The sequence below is a fragment of the Typha latifolia genome, chromosome 3, assembly GCF_019914945.1.
Source record: "Typha latifolia isolate L0001 chromosome 3, TyphaL0001v2, whole genome shotgun sequence".
NCBI classification, from domain to species: Eukaryota; Viridiplantae; Streptophyta; class Magnoliopsida; order Poales; family Typhaceae; genus Typha; species Typha latifolia.
The window spans coordinates 15,424,500-15,443,115 of NC_133088.1; the positions used below are offsets into that span (position 1 = coordinate 15,424,500).

An 18,616-nucleotide genomic window follows, 5' to 3' on the forward strand; every position below is an offset into this window, starting at 1 on the left:
TCTCTCTCTCTCTCTCTCTCTCTCTCTCTCCTGTCAGGTTCTTTCTGCTGCTGCCTCGAGGTTTGTGCGGCGGTGGAGATGGCGGGGGCCGAGCTGATCAGGGAGGCTCTCGGGGAGCTGTGCCGCCGCGGGGGGTGGTCGTACGCGGTGATCTGGCGCGCGGATCGCGGGAATCCTCCGTATGTACCGACGGCTGCGATCGCTCTTCATCTTTCCTTTACTTTTTTTTTTTTTTGGAAATTTTTCCCAGTTTTCTCGGAGCATTTTGTTGTGGGATCTCTTTGGGTTGTTGTTTTCCTCCCCGTGGTTTTGGCTTTCTTCGTTTTGTTTCTAAGTTAGGTTTCTTTTCTTTTGATTCCTAAAGATGTAAAATTTATAGTCTTCTTGCCTCTGGAGTAAATAGCATTCAAGTGCTTCTTTTTTAACTTACCCAAAATTTGGTACAGTTATGTTGATTTTTTTTTTTTTTGGTGGTTGGGTGTGGGAGAATATTCTTTATTCCATGAATGCAACACATTCTATTTCCCCCATTTTTGGACGCACTGTTTAGGCTTTAGACCCAAGTAGCATTCCAACAAAAATCGAATTTTTACTCGAGTTTTTGCTTGCTGCTAGTGTTATGTTGCATGTTCTTGCTAGTCTGTTATAATTATTCAAAATTAGTTGCTCAAATGATCTCTCAGATCTTGTCGTCTAAAGTCTGGCTTGCTAAATTCTTATGAGGTACTTTTTAAGTGGTAGTTAAGGCGATTCTAAATCTACAGGATGCTCGTAATAGAAGATAGCTACTGTGAAGAACAAGTTCGAGGAGTGATTGACAAGATGCTGACTCAGGTCCACCGTATTGGGGAAGGGTACGACAAATATATTCTGTGATCTTTGTTAAATTTTGTTTGTTTTCCTGTTTTCCTTAGGTTAGATTTACTGTTCGCAAACCAAATGCTGGAGCAGTGCTTGTAGTTGACAACGAGTTGGTTTTTCAGCTTGTTTCCTACAGCTAACAATTACTTCAACCACCAAAGTACCATATTCTTGCATCATTTTATTTTCGACTGTCTATGCTACATTGTAAAATTATGTAATTTGCCACTTTAGCTTTTGGAGAAGATGGTGACCTCACATTATACAAGAGCAAGAGTCCTGGGTTCCGCCATCCCTGTTTGCTCACTTAGATAAATAGTCTCGGCCTATTCAATTCAGTTCTAAATCTTAGCCTATCAAGAAGTCTTGAGCACAGATGGTAGAAAGTGCCGAAATATCATATTGGTTGTCGCTTTTATGAATTTATCTATCTTTTGGTGATTATAGGTTTGTAGAACTTGTTTTTGCTTCAGTGTAATTCTTATTCCCTTTTTGCAGTATCGTAGGAGGAGCAGCAGTAAATGGGAAGTGTCAGTGGATGTATGCTGATGGTACCTCTGGTATAGATTTGTTACAGACCAGCATTCTGAGCAATCTAGACATGTTACAGGTACAGATGCAAGGGCCTTCGTTTTCTTAATCAATGTAGGGACTGACATACTAGCTGATAATTACACATTTGTTTTATTTTGACATTTTCTTAAAAGAAAAACAAACTGATATAACTACTTTATTATGAAAGTTTATGATTGCATGGGTCATTACATTGTTGGAGCATTTGCACATCTGATAATGTTGGAAGGTGCTAACATTTTCTTCCATGATTATTTGGTCTATAACAGAGCAATACCTCATGGCAGCTGCAGCTGTTGGATGGAATAAAGGTTTGTGCTATTTGTTTACTGAATCTCTCTCTGCTCAGACACATACAAATGTGCTCATCTACTCCCTTCATAATTCAAGCCAACAATTTGAATGGAACTGTTCAAGTTCACATTTTATTGATACTTACCATAGTGTTTTTAGCCACTGATAATGACACTTAATCTGCAGACTATCGCGATAATATCTCTTCCTCCGTTTGCTGTGGCTCAATTTGGTTCCATGGAAAAGGTAACTTCTCATCAGTAAACATTTTCTTGACGTAAATGAGTATGAGTTTCCACTAGCTGATCATGAACTATGATACTATCTATAGATAGGTTAAGATACATTTTTAGAAATAATGTGCCACCATGGGTTTCTAGCTACTATTTGAATAATTGGCATGACTTGCAATGATGTCATGTGGAAAAATGGATGAGAGAAGGTATTCTCAGATTGCTAATAAAGAACAACCTAGATAAATTATTGTTGACCAACAAAGTTTACATTCTGCCAAATGACTTGTGAGCACAACTTACCGCTAGTTGCATATTTGATATTTTGCTCTGTAACTATGAGGCATGTCGGGAGTTGCATATTGATGCACTTTGATTTTCACTTTCTTTCACCAGGTTTCTGAAAATCCAGAGTTCATCATCGAAGTTAAGCAATTGCTGTTGCAGATGGGAAACATGTCAAGTGTTCTTATGCATGGCGATTCCCACAATACTAATGATCAACACCCAGCAGTTGGTTCATTACAAAGTGAGGCATGCACTGAGAATATAGCACACCCAGAGTTGTTGAGGGATTCCCTATGGTCTTCTGATTATTTCTCCCAGTCCCAGGGATCTCTCAATACATTTGGATCTAATTGCACAGGAAGAAGCAGCATATATCCTCATTTAGCAGCCCTGCCAGTGATTTCGAAATCAATAGGTGCAATCAAAGGATTTTGCAACTCTAAGAAGTTACCATATCACTTAACAGACCAACCGCGTGCAGCTAGTTCTCAAGTGCAAGTAAAAGTCACAACTAGCACAAAACCTGATGCCAATCTTACTAGTAATAAAGTTTCTGCCTATTTGAACACTATTCCGATAGGAGGATTCACTAACTTTCCTGTGATGGAGGAGAAATTGTTGTCTGGGATGGGAGTTCAAGGTTATCCTTGCTTCTCTTCAACAAATACAGAACTTTTTCCTAGTTTAAATGAATTCCATCAACTCTGTGGAGGCCCCTCTTCATCTAACAATATATATGGATCATGGCAGACTACGACTGGCGCAAGATCCTCTGAATTAAGCAAAGCTTGTCTCCATGGTGAAGAGAAGTTGATAGGTTTCCAGAATTTATATAGGTCATCTTCTGCTATAGGCAATCTGTCTAATGCCCAATCAGTTGGAGATATGTCTTCTTTTGTTTCAGAAATTCCAGATAGTCTCACTTTCCATGAAGCCTTTGGTCCTCAACAATCCCTACTGCTTCCTTCTGAGTATAGTCCAAGTAACTTTATGATTAATCAGGGTGATCAATTACCCGAGAATGGTATCACAGACCTTGCTTCCCAAATGAATGAGACTTTGGGTGTTAGTTCTGTTTCAACTGGTTTGGTCAAAACTGATGGTAGCTGCTGCATTATGTCAAGTGGATTACCTAGTAAGCCAGTTGAATGTTTAACTGCAGCTCCAGTGTATTCCCTGGGAAAAGGGAGCAATGAGAATGCTTTGACAAGCCTGAATCAGAAACTTGCTGATAATGCTTCGTATGATGCCACAGTATTGGACATGAGCATCGAAGCCCTCATGCAGGAATGGTGGGAGGACACTGTAATGCCAGTGGGAAATGTCATCTGCTCAAATTTGAGTGGAAGTGCTTCGTGCATCTCGCAATTGGAAAATGGTTCCATTTCAGGTGTTGGAAAAGAGTTACTTCCGAAGTCGAGTTTTGAACAACTATTGAATGCCATAGTTGGTGATAATAATAAAGCCTCAGCTTGTGGTTCTACTAATCTTAACCACATAGCTGGTCTTGATAAAGAACATCAATTATCTACCATTGCTACACTGGCTCATCCTTCAGCCCACCACAATCAAATACCACTTGTAAGCTTTCCTTCCATTAGCCATACATCTGATAAAGTCACGTATGAATCTTCTAGGGAAGGACCCTCAAAGTCGCATGTTAGTCCATGGATTGAGGACAGCTGTAGCATGAATAATAATGCTGTCAAAATTAACCAACCAAAGAAGCCTGAGGAAGCTGTCAAGGTTGTAAAGAAAAGAGCTAGACCTGGGGAAAGTACTCGGCCTAGACCAAGAGACCGTCAGCAGATACAAGATCGTGTGAAGGAGTTACGGGAGATCGTTCCGGATGGTGCAAAGGTAACATATCATTTTCTTGTTTCAATCGTTTCTTCTGATTTTTAATGCCTTATCTATGTTGACCTTGTTTCAATCAAATATAACAGTGTAGCATCGATGCTTTGTTGGACCGTACTATCAAACACATGCACTTTTTGCAAAGTGTGACAAAGTATGCAGATAAAATTAAGCAAGCCAATGAGCCAAAGGTACATCAGTATTGAGCGTACAGATTTTCTTCCCCTTGGAGCTACATCTTTTGCTTACTAACAGTTGCTCTTTTCTCATTTTTTCCTTGCTGTGCCAAGATGATTGGCGAGGAGAGTGGTGTTGTCTTGAAAGAGAATTCGGGTGGTGGCAGAGGTGGTGGCACTACCTGGGCCTACGAAGTTTCTGGTCAAACTATGGTGTGCCCAATAATCATTGAGGACCTCACACCCCCCGGCCAGATGTTAGTTGAGGTAAAGTGCATCCCAGAATCCCTTCTTTAATTCTATTGTCTGCTAGAAATATGAGATACCGATTCTTTCTCCAACAGATGCTTTGTGAGGAACGCGGATTTTTTCTAGAGATTGCAGATGTTATACGCGGATTTGGCTTAATAATCTTGAAGGGCGTGATGGAAATTCGTGACAGTAAAATATGGGCACGATTTCTTGTTGAGGTAAAAATATGAAAGATATATTCCAGCAAATGCCATTAACCATTGTATCACTGTTTCTGAAATATATATGCATTCTACTTATGCAGGCAAATAGAGATGTAACTAGGATGGATATATTCTTGTCACTCATTCAACTACTGCAACAAACTAGTGCTGTTCGGTCTAGTGACCTGCTGACTAAGGTCATTGACAAAGGAGCTGCAACATTCAAAGATTATCAGCAATCTCCAATATCCATTCCTGTTGGTCTGGCTGATAGGATGCAATGATCTATAGTAGCATGGTTCAGTCACACAAATGCAGTGGATACTATGTGATACCCCATTGTTAGCAAACCGAGATTGATGACAAGAACCCGCCATCAGTATTTTGGATTAATGTTGACTTTAAACAAGCATTATGGGTGAAGATGGTCGATCGCAAGACAAGACCGTAACAAGACAGACACCTCCCTTGAGATCAGGCCCCTAAATGCACTTCAATTATATTCAGGGAAGATGTGTCAAGAGGAGCTGCTGGTGAATTACTTTGTTTCCTACTTGAATAACAACGTATCATATATCCTAATGCCAGAAACGCTGTATTGGGATCACTTGCATGTTCGTGTATATTCTTTTGTAGACGTTTAGAACTCTCGACATTGTGACCTTTGGTTCTTTCTCTTAACCTTTTTAACATAGTGCTGAACATCTTTTTGTGAATGATATGCTATTGTTTCTTCCCTGTTTTCTGTTTTTGTCTCTCTCTCTCTCTCTCTCTTCGTTTTTTTTTGTCCTTCTCTGAGTTCAAATACTCCTTAATTTGCCGTAGACCTTTACATGGCCAGAGGTCCACCCTTGCTATATATTAATTTGTACCTTCATATCCTCTTGAATTAAAATTCCTAGTAGGAAAAATTAAAGTCATATGTATCTATTATTATTATTGTTGGTTTCTTAGAGAAACAAAACTTTAACGGTGTCTAATTTGCCATGAAGTACTGACTGACAGAGAATACCATCCTGATCAATTTTAGCTTGCAATGCCAACGCCTCACTAAAAACAAGATTAGTAGTCGGAGCATGATCGATTGCAATAGCGGTTGCTGCTCTCATTTTCCAAACATGACAACTATTTTGGATCGAATTAGTGCCAAACTTTGCTATCTCGGACGTTTAATTAGTTCATAACACATCAACATCCTCCAATCAGGTCCTGCCAAGATGTGTAATGACGATATAATCTGAATCACTACGGGCGACAGCATTCGTTATCTTATCATCGCACATGTTGGATGTCGTGTGACGATGACACGCTGACATGATTAGATTGCTGAATAGTTCTATAAGAAGGAAAATATAAAAGTATAAGTCACACCTTCTTCTTCTTTTAAAAAAAAAATAGAGGTGGAATTTAACGTTATTCTAATTAAATCAATGTTATTAAAATCTAAACTCGAAAATATTACCTTTTAACCATAAGAGCACTATTCCATTGACACCTTTGTTACTTTAGATGATAGCTTTAGACAAATTGTATAAGATTAATATTATGTACTTTAGAGAAACTTATTAAAAATATGTTATCTTTTATTTTTATTATCATTTACATCCTACTATTAATATGGACAATATTCCGAGTTAAATTTAGTTTAACATAAGAAGTAGAGAATATATATTATGTTATTTTAAAAATAAAACACTAAAATGCCAAAATTCTATTTAGTAAAGTTGTCTTAGGTTATTACTGCACTAAGATTGTTATGCTTATATAGTTAACTTAACTCAATTGTATAAGCAAATCAGATATTAAAATAATAAGATGTGAATGATAATAAAAATTAAATATAAGTTTACATAATCCCTTATTCGAGCTTAAAACTTTTAATTTTAATATAAAATATTTTCTTACTAATTACTCTAAAAGCTTAAGCTATTAGCGAAACTCACTGAGAGATTTATTATATATCTTGCTTGTCATTTAGCTAAGTATGAGAAACAACTCACCTCAAAAGACAAGCCAGATTCGGTCAACATCAATATGACGCAGCCATTAAGTAGACTTTCAGCTGGTCTCCCACCCTTTTGCCCTCCAATATAATAAAGAGGAGAGCAAATATTAGCCAATCTTTTTAACTTGATATGCTACTTAAGCTCTCAGCCAAATAAAGGCGAGAAGAAGCTGGTCATCACCAACCCCTTAAGATAAGTGCTCCTCTTTCTCATCTCCCTACTTTTACGTAATAAAAGGTGGGGAGGGGGTCTGCAAAGATCTTTGAGGTTATTAGGTTAGGTGATGACCTAATTCTACCATTGAGAGGGAAATTAGATAGGAAGAAACAACAAAAAGAGGAAGAAGGAAGAAGGAAGAAGGAAGAAGGAAAGTGAGAGTGAGAGAGTGATAGAGAGGAGTGGAGTGAGTGATATATGTGATAAGTTGGGTTGGTTGTTCCCCTGGAGATGTCTGAATTCATCCTTCTCTTGTGGATGTCACTTTAATGTGGGATAAAATGGGATTATGGAGGTTGCCACTTGGGAGGAGCCCACTATGGAAAGATCTAATATTAGGTTCCTTTCCATCTCTGTTCATAGTCGTTAGATTTTCTTTGTTGTTGTTGTTGTTTTTAGTTTTTTTTTTTTTCTTTTTCCAAAGGAGCTCTCTCATATCAACTTGCATAGAAATGATTCGATCATAGAGAATGGTTGGTCTGGTGGGCTTATGGTATGCATGCAATTGTAAACTTTTCCCAATAGTTTAGCAATAAAGACAAATAATTCAATAACAACCATAAATTTCTCTCTTTTAATCTAACTATTCATATTAAATAATATTAGATTAAAATTAATCAAAAAGTATCGGTCACTTTTTAAATTTGTATGAATAAATTAGTCTTGGGTGTGAACAACCACCAATTGTTAGTGCGTATGAAAATTTCTAAGTATATTCTACTAGTTTTTTTTTTTTATTTATGAAAATGCCCTTTTCTTTCACCCTGAAAGACTTTGGAAGAATATATATACTCTCGACAATATAACCTACCAATGTGGGTTTATATATATATATAATATACCCATAAAAGATAGAGTGAATTTGCAACAACAAAAAAAATCTATGGTTATGGTAATCACGAGAACACGCATGTGACCTTTCTAGAAATAAAAATAAAACAAAATATTTTATTTACTTTTATCGTACTTCTATAATATTACATTTGTGTTTACACGACAATAGTTTTAAATCCATTAATGATATAGGATTCGATATTTGAATATAATTTTAGAGACTTATTTGATCATATATTTATTGGAGCTGTTTTGGAGGTCTACTTGTTTGGTTCTATAATTATAGATAGATCACTTGTCACTAAGTTGTTTATTTTTCTCTTATAAATTAATAACCTCCTCTCATTTTGTGATGAAAAATACTCTCTTCTTTCAAAAGACCTACGGAGTTTGCAAAAAGATCGAAATGTAGGTGGATTATTTGCGAGAAAAAAGAAAAAAAGTGCTTTTCTTTTATGGTGATCATGTGAATACGCATGCTTTGGTAATATGGAGAAAAAAAAGGCTATCCTATCTTGCATAAAATCTATCATCCTAGTTAACAAGTGGGAACTTACAAGAAGCCTATTAGCATCAACCTACAAAGGGGTGTGGGGGCAAATACTGCGATATATCACACAAGTCCAGCAGAGTTTTCTAGTGGGAGGAGTAGAAGATGACACCTCTTACTCCACTTTAAAAGAGTGTCCTTTTGCCATAGAGATAGATGCATGCCACCATGCTAATATCCAGCATTCGATTTCACTAACATCCTCGCTTGCCACTTGCAAAGAGAGACGCCAATATTTCTTTTGATCTTTTAGATGCCACTTCTTTTAAAGGAGAAAGGAGGTAGATATTAATAGTGGCATTTTGTACGTAGATGCTCCGGATCAATGCTTAAGAGAGAACAACAAAACCTGGCCATCAGGAACTGAGTCAAAATGAGCATACGATTCATAGATTTATAGCCTAAGTGATAGATTAATTGATCTGATGAAATAAACTTCACTTTGTTCTGCTAAGACTTTGAATGGCTTAGAGAGGTCCAGATGGATCATGGCAATGTTCCTCTCTCTTTCTCTAGTGGTAGGGGTAAGGCTAGTTTCAAGTTGTACACTTCCACTACTTCGCTGCTGTTCGATCTTAGAACAATGTAGACCAGAAAGGACAAACGCATACACAAGTTATCATCCTCTAGTGGCCATCAAGTTGGACTTATTTAAACCAACATATCTCATCAACTCATATCGAGAATCTAAGTGGCCATTCTCTCTCTCTCTCTTCTTTTTTCTCTTCTAAAAAATAAATTATATAGATTTTGTGTTATTATCGTTTAGACTTTGTGTACTTTCGCGCTCCAATTCCTATTAAGAGAGAGAGAGAGAGAAATAGCTACTCTAAAAATGTATGATTTACATTGTTGATTTGTGATCTAATAACAAGTTTTTGAATCATCTAGGTATATAACATGGTATTAGAGATAGTTATTTTTGAGAGGTTTTCTACTTAAGTTTCTAATTTATTATTAATTTGATTAAATCACTTAATATGATAAGCTTTTACTACTTTGTGATTTATGTTTCTCTGCCTGTGTTCACTTGCCCTAGCAGCTTTCTCTGCTACGGTTTGACATTTCTTCCTCTTTGGAGGGTTTTTTTACTGATTCCCTTCTCTTGCCTCACTTATACGTGAGGTTATCTTCATCTCTCATCTTTTTTTCTATTCCGTCGACCCCCTCTTCTCCTCCAATGACTCTGTCACTTTCACCCCCTCTATCGATCTCCTCATTAAGGGAGAGGAGAGACTTCTCCCGTCAATAGTAAAACCTCTCTCTCATGCTCTTTCTCTCTTTCCCTATTTCGCCAACCACCCTCCTCCGTCTCTATCACCTCCATCCAGCTAATTGTCATTTGTCAATCTTCTCCTAGCTCACCTCCTTAGTCAATCTCCTCACTAACTCACCATGTCCACATTCCTGACCATGCTACCCTCTCCATTGTTGCCATCGATCTCTCCGCCCCAATTGACACTGATAATAGAGTCATGTTTATCATTCATATCTTTTTTGTTTGTGTCTCTTTTGCTGTTATTATTGCTTGTTTGTGCATCGCATCTTCGTGTGGTCTTAAATGAGCCATATGATTTTAACTCTTTTATGTCTATGCAACCGGTTCGTGACTTGGACAGTATCCTTTGCTTTTGTTTGTGTGCTCGTTGAGTTTGATACAATATAATTGATTATTACGTTGTTAATCTTTGCCGAGTAGGAGGACTTATTTAAACAATCTCCTATTCTCATTTATGTATCAAGCTTATGAATATCTATTTAGAATTGAATAAAATCTCTCAGTCAGCCCCTTAGCTTAGGTTTTTCCTCGTGAAAAATAGACTCCCCCTCGCAAACCTTGACTTGTTACGCAGCAAGACACAATGCCAAAGGCCCCAATCTTTGTGCCAATTGACACATGATACATCAGCATAAAAGGCAAGTGATTTTAGACTGGATGTGTATGATCTGTCTCACTAGACAACTTAATCCACATATAATAAATCTGTTTAGCTTTAAACAGCAACCTGTCTACATGAGCACTACTATTTCCAGCCATTTTTCTCACCATTTGTAGCACTTTAGGTGTTTGTCATACAAATCCGGTTTCAATTACATCGATTGCCTAACTCTGGTGGATTTGCTTTTGATGGAGTAGTAGTAGTATAATAAGCTCGGAGAGGGAGGATTAATAAGATGCGATAATGGATTTATGCAAGGAGAGGGAATAAGTATTCCCAAAAGCTTTGTGGGATGACCTACCTGCCTTAATTTGCTTATCCGTGAGAGGTGAGGGATAACTCCGGATAAGCCTTTTAGGTCATGACGCCATGGAAGAGTCCAAAAAAAAGTATTGCTTCGCTGTCAGCAGGGGATTTGATGGAAGTTTACACGTGGACGTGGGACCAGTCTGAGTCATACCGTCTCATTTCTACGTAGAGGCAGACAAGGGAGAGATCTTAGATGTAAACTATTATTATTACTTTGAGATAACTTTTGCCATACAAATCTATCATGAACTCTTTTTTACTTGTCTTCTCTACAAATTTTTTTTTATAGAAGAGAGCATAACATATATTCCCTCAACTTCCATTTCTATTGTTAATCCTCTGTCATAATAACCTAAACTTTCACCTTTTTGCTTGTCTTTTTCTTTTATTTTTGTTAAAAATTACAATGTCAAAAATACAAAAGAAGGGATTTGAAATCAAAAAAATAAAAATAAAAAAAAGTGCATAAAAATAGAGTTTGTCAGATTTTCCAAAATACAAAAGTGATTGCATGTAAATCAAAAGCGCCATTTTTTTTTTATTGTGGTCATAAACCACTAGAGGGGAGAAATTTAAGAATGCACTTCATTTTCTTAATTAGACTAGGACTAAACCTCCTCTAATTATATATTGGTAAGCAAATAATTAATCATCATGCCACTAATATCAAGCCGCAACTTTGGATTAACTATTGCAGGCAGCCCACAGCGGTTCATTTGGAGTCTTTAGCCGCATTAATTAAACACACGGGACCCACGAGAAATTTCCGCGTGCGTCCTCTTTAAAAAAAAATTTAATCACAAAGAAGAACGCTAAAATTGGATTTTAAACAGCCATTAAAGCAGCAGGTGTTTGATCGGATTAGTGGTCAATCTGGACACCAACCCAACATCAAATGAGACCAGTCAATTAATTGTCAGCTGGATCTCGTGAATCTAATTACTTTCTTTCCGTTAGGAGTAACGAAATCCAAGTTGGATTTGAGTTAGTCTTTAACTAAAAGCATGCCCAAAACTAATCCGTACTTGTAAAATGTACTCCTAGTTACACTATGCTAGCTGTGAATCACCACCCATCCTCCTATTGGTGCGAAATTAGGTCCAATTTTTTTCCAGCAAAAAATCCCACGTATCACTATCATATTCTATAAAACGTCACCCTCCAAAAAAGCCATTCCAAATGCTCTTCCCAATCGTACCTTATCGTGCAAGGGTCGGTCTACTCCACTCTCTTTCCAATTCTACTGCATTAATTCTTCCTTTCTTTCTTATCTCGTCAGCCCATTACCATCAATTTTTATAACCTCTCCCTCGTCCCTCTCCACTCTCCTCCCTCCCTTATATAATAAGCTCGTAAACCTCCAAATTATTACATGAGAAGCAGCCAACTTTGTCAACATTGTCTTATATCCTCTTGAGGTTCCTCTCTTGCTCTTGCTCTTGCTCTTCTCTTCTCTTCTCTTCTCTCTCTCCCCATTGCGTACCAACTAAGGCATTTGGTCCTTCTAGTCAAATACAATAGGGTCCAACTCCTCACCGGTTAAACTCGTTCGTCGTCTCCGTTCCGCGGGGAGGGGGCATCGATGGCCGGGGATAAAGAAGGGTCGAATGGTCTGGAATGGCGGGTGACGATCCCGGAGGGGGCGTCGGCAAAGATGGATCGGCTTGAGGGCAGTGTGATAAGTAGAGCATGGGCATGGTTGGCTGGTTTTGTGGTGATGTTGAAGTTGAAGGTGGTGAGCTTTGGGAAGAGAGTTTGGAAGATAGGAACTGACGATCCTAGAAAAGTCATCCATGGCCTCAAAGTTGGAATTGCTCTCAGTTTAGTGTCGCTCTTCTACTATACTAGGCCTTTGTATGATGGTGTTGGGGGAGCATCTATGTGGGCCATTATGACAGTAGTGGTTGTCTTCGAATTCACTGTTGGTACGTGTATATATATAAATATATATATACATAGATACGAGAATCAAATATATGAGTATGCATGGTTACTCTCAGTTATAATGACTTGTTTGATTGTAGGCGGGTGCTTGTACAAAGGATTCAACAGAGCAACTGCAACACTGAGCGCAGGCGCCCTTGCGGTCGGCATCCACTGGATTGCTAGTAAATCAGGGGATAAAATGGAGCCAGTCATCCTTAGTGCATCAGTCTTTCTACTAGGTACTGAAAACATTGTAGCTAGCTAGCTAGAAGTATATATATATATATATTCTTAAATTACTTACTTGATCACTGACCTCTTAAGTAATTTGTCACATTCAGCATCTGCCGCCACCTTTTCGCGGTTCATACCGACGATAAAAACCCGGTTCGACTACGGCGTGACGATATTCATTCTCACCTATAGCTTGGTGGCAGTCTCAGGCTACCGTGTGGATGAACTAGTTGAATTGGCACAGCAGCGCATGTCAACGATCGCCATTGGAATCTGCATCTGCCTCTTTGTATGCCTTCTGGTTCGCCCAGTCTGGGCCGGGGAAGAACTGCGTCTTCTCATCGTCCGGAACATGGAAAAGCTCGCCGATTCCTTGGAGGGTAAATTCATACGTTTTCAAAAAGCCTCCATTACTTTTTAATTCTGAATCCACTGCTCTTGAATTGAAACTGATCAACAAATTAAACAGGTTGCGTTGAGGACTACTTCATGAAGGATGGAACCGATGATGAAAAGAGTTCATCCTCCCAGAAGTCTGAGGGCTACAAGTGTGTTCTGAATTCCAAGGCGTCAGAAGATTCACAGGCAAATTTAGCAAGATGGGAGCCTGCCCATGGCCGCTTTGGCTTTCGTCATCCATGGAGTCAGTACCAGAAGGTGGGAGCCGCAATGAGATACTGTGCTTACTGCATAGAAGCCCTCAATGCTTGCATCAATTCAGAGATTCAGGTAACGTCGATCAGGAGACAGAATTAATACAAAGTCAATTAAATTAACACCATTAAAGAAATTTCCTCACAAATGGTATGCTATTTGTCATCAGGCACCTGAGTCCATGAAGAAGCATCTGAGTGATGTCTGCATGAAACTGAGCTCACGATGTTCACTGGTCTTGAAGGAGGTATCAAACACTATCAAGGACATGACAAGGTCTCAGAACATAGATTTGTTAGTGGCAGATATGAATAATGCGGTCCAGGAGCTCCAAAGTGCTTTAAAATCACTTCCAAATCGATTAGCACAAGGAACAACAACAACAACAACAACAACAACAACACAACAACAAACAGAAGCATCAGAAGAGAAGAAACACTCTATCTCAATAGCTCCCACTGTGCCACTAATGGAAGCATTGCCACTCATCACAGTAGTGTCACTGTTGATTGAGATATCAACAAGGATTGAAGGAGTTGTGGATGCTGTTGACACTTTATCAAGCCGTGCGAGTTTCGAGCCCATCGATGACGACAAGCCCGGAAAGGTAAATCCAGTGAGCGATCCACTTCCTGATACGCCCCAAGGACGAGAAACCATCAAAGCCACTCCAGAGGTCTAAGTAATTGAAAATTTGAAAGGAGCTGCACATATAGCTTAAGGAAATAAACTAATAGAGGTGAAAATTGATGCTCTGTCCTTTTGAAATCAGAATTCCAACTTATTAATTAGCTCATCACAGCTCTATTATGAGATGGTTGTTTTTCTCTATCTACATGTTATAAAATTGAACACTAACTAATTTAAGTAAAGGAAAGCCAAGTTGGCCAGGCTCACGCTAGAATATGAATTGGTGCAGAAGTTGTTCTAAATTATTGCATTACAACATGACAAGCACTCAGAAAAGAGAATGATCAAAGAAGATTGGTTACCTCATTGTTTAGCCCGAGGATTCCAAGCAAGTAGCAGATTGGAATGGAAGGAAGAAATCCTGCTGACCATCACAATCACAGTTTGTCCCAAGGCAGTGGGCGTAATAAATAGTCGAATAAATACATTTGATCCACTTGATGGAGTTCACTTTTAAAAGATTATATTTTGACTGCAGTTGGTAATGGAATAAAAGAAGCAGCAGGCAAGTGGACATATTAATTGCCAAGGACCACACATAGTATCCTCGGATGTAGAAAAGTATATCTTGCACCTCTTAATGCTGGCATAAAAGTAAATAAATAAATAAATAAATAAGAAGACAGTAATGCAATTTGAACAAAAACATAACTCTAATATGAACAAAAGCATATACTTAAATATAAACTTCAATGTGTTTTTTTATCCGCAAAACAATGGATACTAAACTTTTTTTCAAACTCGTAACTCTTATTTGGTTGGTGTGTAATCCTTAATCACGAATAGTAATTATCTCCAAGACAGTGATGTCCCCACAAACCATACAAATTGCCATAGTTTCTCTTCTTTAATTCATGCAAAATTCACAGAATGGAACAGAGGAATGTTGTTTGACATCGGGGAATTAGTTTCAAAATACTCATCATGATCCTAAAACATTGGCAAGAAAAATAACACCAAGAAATAAGCACATCACAACCACAGACCATCATTATAGTATTATAATCTTACGTTCTGTAACCCTTTCCCTTTGTTCCAAGAAGATTGAATTGAAGTCCTTGCAGAATGGAATAGTGCGGAAGAGAGAGGCGGGTTAGGGTTGTGAAGTGGGCCAAAGCTAACAATAGGATATAAATGGGCTGAACAAATGAATGAAACAATTATATGGGCCGGCTCAGCACTCGATGCTCTCTTTTCTTTAGTATTATTTAGTGTTAATTACACCGAGACCCTTTAAATATAGTCCATAGACTATAGTCCATTTTCACACTCTTTGACTTTTTTTTTTTTGGTGATATTTTGGCACTCCCAAATATCTAATATTTCTTATCTCTCTAGTGATATTAACATAAAATATCAAATTTCTTTTTTTTTTAAATAATAGTAAACTGGTCTCTAAAAAGGGCCTAAAATTAAATAAAAAAATAGGAGTTGTTTGACTTTTTGTATTTAAAATAACTATATATATATATATATATATACACGATAACCCAAAAATAATTTTTTAATAGATTATCCCATCTAATATCTAGGGATAAAATGCACGTAAGTTGTGACATCTTGATATTTACTTTAATTAAGTGAACTTCAAATTCTCTCAATATTTAACGGAGTAAAAAGAAAAAGAAACATACAACTTTTATTTATATTAATTTCTCATTTAACAATATATTATATCTTTGAAATTGAAGGGTTATTGCTAGATTTATATATCATTTACTTAAATATGCATGCATGCATAGTACGTGTAAACATCCCTGTACGCCCTTAAGCTATCATTTTTTTGTACTGTTTTCTTTTGTGATAAATAAACCTCTTGAAATATTGAAAATAAATGACTCTTAGAAAAAATTTATTTCAATAAAGTACCCTTATTTTCTCAAGGGTTATTATATTGGTCTTCAGCTTCTTCATCTATATGTCATGGAAAAAGTTTAGAGAAGATATATAAAATGATAGTAATAGTTTGTAGGGTTTAAGTGTAGTTATGTCTTAATTAAATTTTGGCTTGCTTGCACTGTAGCTGGTGGGGGCCACTAGTGGTTTATCACCGGAACGCTCCAGTCACTGGAGAGATACTGCTTCCTCTCGATTACTCCTCCAGCTCGAAGAGATAAATAAGGGAGAGAGAGGAGAAGAGGGGGAGAGAGAGATGGCGGGGTGCATCTCCTCGACGTCGCCTTCTTGGAAGCCGCTCCTCCTCAAAGCACTCGAATCCAGCGCCCACCTCAAGCACTCCTCCTTCTTCCAACTCGTTAGTCTCTCTCTCTCTCTCTCTCTCTCTCTCTCTCTCTCTGTGGATTCCTTTTCTAATTCCGCTTGCATTACTACCAGGCAACGATCGGCTCTAATGGGAGACCTGCGAACCGCACCGTGGTGTTTAGGTGAAGACCTCTAATTACTTTCTCGTTCGCTTCCTCCCTTTTCTTGATTTGGGACTTACCCAATTGGCTATTTCCGTTTCTTTTGGCGAATTCCGATCTTTAGAGGATTCCAAGACGATTCTGATAAGATCCAGATCAATACTGATAGCCGAAGCAGTAAGGTAGTGCCTCTATTTTTTCTTGTTCTTTTATGTGGTTTTAGGTTTCTCGGCACTAATTGTTCTTTTCAGAGTTTTAACAGATAGAGGAAATCAAGAATTGCCCTTTTGGAGAGGTAATTGGCTATCGAGTTTCATCTTTCTTTTCTTTTTTCCACTAAAATAGCTTATCAATGGTCGTACGGTGTGTTGTTTATAGTATTGTTCATAGTTAGTAGTGCTTGTCATGCTCAGTCTTTGTTATAGTAACTGCCAACATGTTTGGATAACCTTGACTCGGATATCAAATTGTTATGGTTGCAAGTGCGTTCATATGGATGAACTAAAATTTTTAAGTGGAGTTGCAAGATGTGCTTCTTAAGAACTATTAGACATGTTTTCAGGAAGATGTCTTGTTTCGTGTAGATATGCTGGTATTTCACTGACTCCTGGGAGCAGTTTAGGATGAATGGAAGGATTGACTTTATTGATGGATGGCACTCTGACCCTGTCAAGCTTCAGGTAAAAAGATAATTCTAAATCTTTGTAGTTAAGAGCTGTTATGATTTCAAAGTAGATTCTAAAGATGGAATGATCAGGATTGACAAGGTCTAGATGTGTCAATGTCCTCCTTCATGCATTCCTTCCTTATATGATTTTGCAGATATATTCTGAACTGCACTTAGGGCCAAATTTTGCATTTTGAAATGTACTTATGTGATTACCCAGAATGACTTGCACCTCAAAGTTCAGAAATTGCTCATTTGTGCAGCAAAGAGAGAAAGCTTGGTTCGCTAGTTCTCTTAAGTCAAGATTACAATACTTAGGGCCTGCTCCTCGTCTTCCAGTTATAAATGAAGAACCCATCAAAGAGAACAATCTTAACCCATCTGCTGGCCCAGTTGACGCATTCTGTCTTTTGGTTTTTGATCCAGAACAGGTTAGTCTGTCAATAGCAACAATATTTTTAGTGTATATTTGCATCGTGTAATGTGGTGCGCTCCTGGAAAGCTGACCACATGAATTAAGTTTTTTTTTTGTTGCATGATATTTGCTACTTTCATGTTCAATTTCTGTGCATTAACTATTTTGGAATGTTTTTGAAACTGGTTATGTATTTCACCTTTCTTTCTGAAAAAAAAAATCTGGAAAGGACAGTTTCTTTAAGAAGCAAAAGAGTATGCCGGCGTTGTGTCCTGATACAAATGTTCTTCCCAACAATTCATAATTAATGCAATATGTATGACATCCCGTTAATTCTTAATTATCTTGTATTCAGGTTGATTACTTGAACTTGAAAAGCAATGAGAGGTTGCTGTTCACTTCCAGACTGAGTGTTGATAATTGCAAGCATTGGACATCAGAGAAAATCAATCCATAGTTATTCAAATTTCATCACTTGTCTACATCATTTGAAACATCGGCACAATTCACGCTATATTCGATGGTAATGAATTTTGCCTATGGTCATCCTTCCAACTTCAATGATCTTTTGACTTGAACTTTTTTATCTAATTGTCAGACATCTCTTGAGTCCCCATTTATTAACCTTGTTGCTGAAAGCATGGCTGCTTATCTGGAAATTCATTCTGATCTCCGCTTCTTACAATCATAAGCTTGAGGAAATAGGGATCTGATTTCAACTGGAAGTGTTCTTTGAGAGAACTATTTCAATTGGGTGTGTAAATACATGCAAAATGTAGTCACGATATCATGAGAAACTTTATCTTGATTCTTATGACTTTGTCTGTGGAAATATTTTTCTCTTGAGGAAGAATCCATTAAATTTAGTTGCTCGTCGGCAAAAGGTGATGAAATTAAAACATTTGGAGAGTTTTGCTCCTATTGGTATTGACCTTCATTTGCAGATCTTTCAACCAAATGCATGATTCTACTAAACAATGAATTTTCAGTCAGATATTTAGTAGGTATCGTTTCAATTACCCAATTCCGGATCCTCCAGTGGAGAAGGTTGAATTTATAGAGGCATCCAGACATA

General features: G+C 37.7%; 3 protein-coding genes across 4 annotated transcripts; all 3 read left to right on the forward strand.

The window, feature by feature from the left end:
* On the forward strand, positions 1–5,480 carry LOC140784958 (transcription factor EMB1444-like). The gene is made up of 10 exons (XM_073132602.1): positions 1–179; positions 765–854; positions 1,360–1,471; positions 1,704–1,745; positions 1,915–1,974; positions 2,358–4,109; positions 4,196–4,297; positions 4,397–4,549; positions 4,627–4,752; positions 4,839–5,480. The coding sequence occupies exons 1-10, from the start codon at positions 79–81 to the stop codon at positions 5,019–5,021; spliced, it is 2,721 nt and encodes a 906-aa protein (XP_072988703.1). The 5' UTR covers positions 1–78; the 3' UTR covers positions 5,022–5,480.
* A 6,482-nt stretch (positions 5,481–11,962) lies between these two features.
* On the forward strand, positions 11,963–14,235 carry LOC140783360 (aluminum-activated malate transporter 10). Its single transcript, XM_073130229.1, has 5 exons — positions 11,963–12,517; positions 12,617–12,757; positions 12,860–13,132; positions 13,222–13,481; positions 13,576–14,235. The coding sequence occupies exons 1-5, from the start codon at positions 12,175–12,177 to the stop codon at positions 14,086–14,088; spliced, it is 1,530 nt and encodes a 509-aa protein (XP_072986330.1). The 5' UTR covers positions 11,963–12,174; the 3' UTR covers positions 14,089–14,235.
* Positions 14,236–16,182: 1,947 nt separating this feature from the next.
* Positions 16,183–18,355, forward strand: LOC140785170 (pyridoxine/pyridoxamine 5'-phosphate oxidase 2). Of its 2 annotated transcripts, XR_012108396.1 has the most exons (8): positions 16,193–16,350; positions 16,431–16,480; positions 16,584–16,641; positions 16,722–16,754; positions 17,044–17,139; positions 17,390–17,557; positions 17,897–18,064; positions 18,140–18,355. XR_012108396.1 is itself a non-coding variant. In XM_073132934.1 (7 exons), the coding sequence occupies exons 1-7, from the start codon at positions 16,249–16,251 to the stop codon at positions 17,996–17,998; spliced, it is 609 nt and encodes a 202-aa protein (XP_072989035.1). In that variant the 5' UTR covers positions 16,183–16,248; the 3' UTR covers positions 17,999–18,355. The 2 variants fall into 2 exon arrangements, 1 of the variants encoding a protein (XP_072989035.1); XM_073132934.1 differs by having other exon boundaries at positions 16,183–16,350; positions 17,897–18,355.
* Positions 18,356–18,616: the final 261 nt, after the last annotated feature.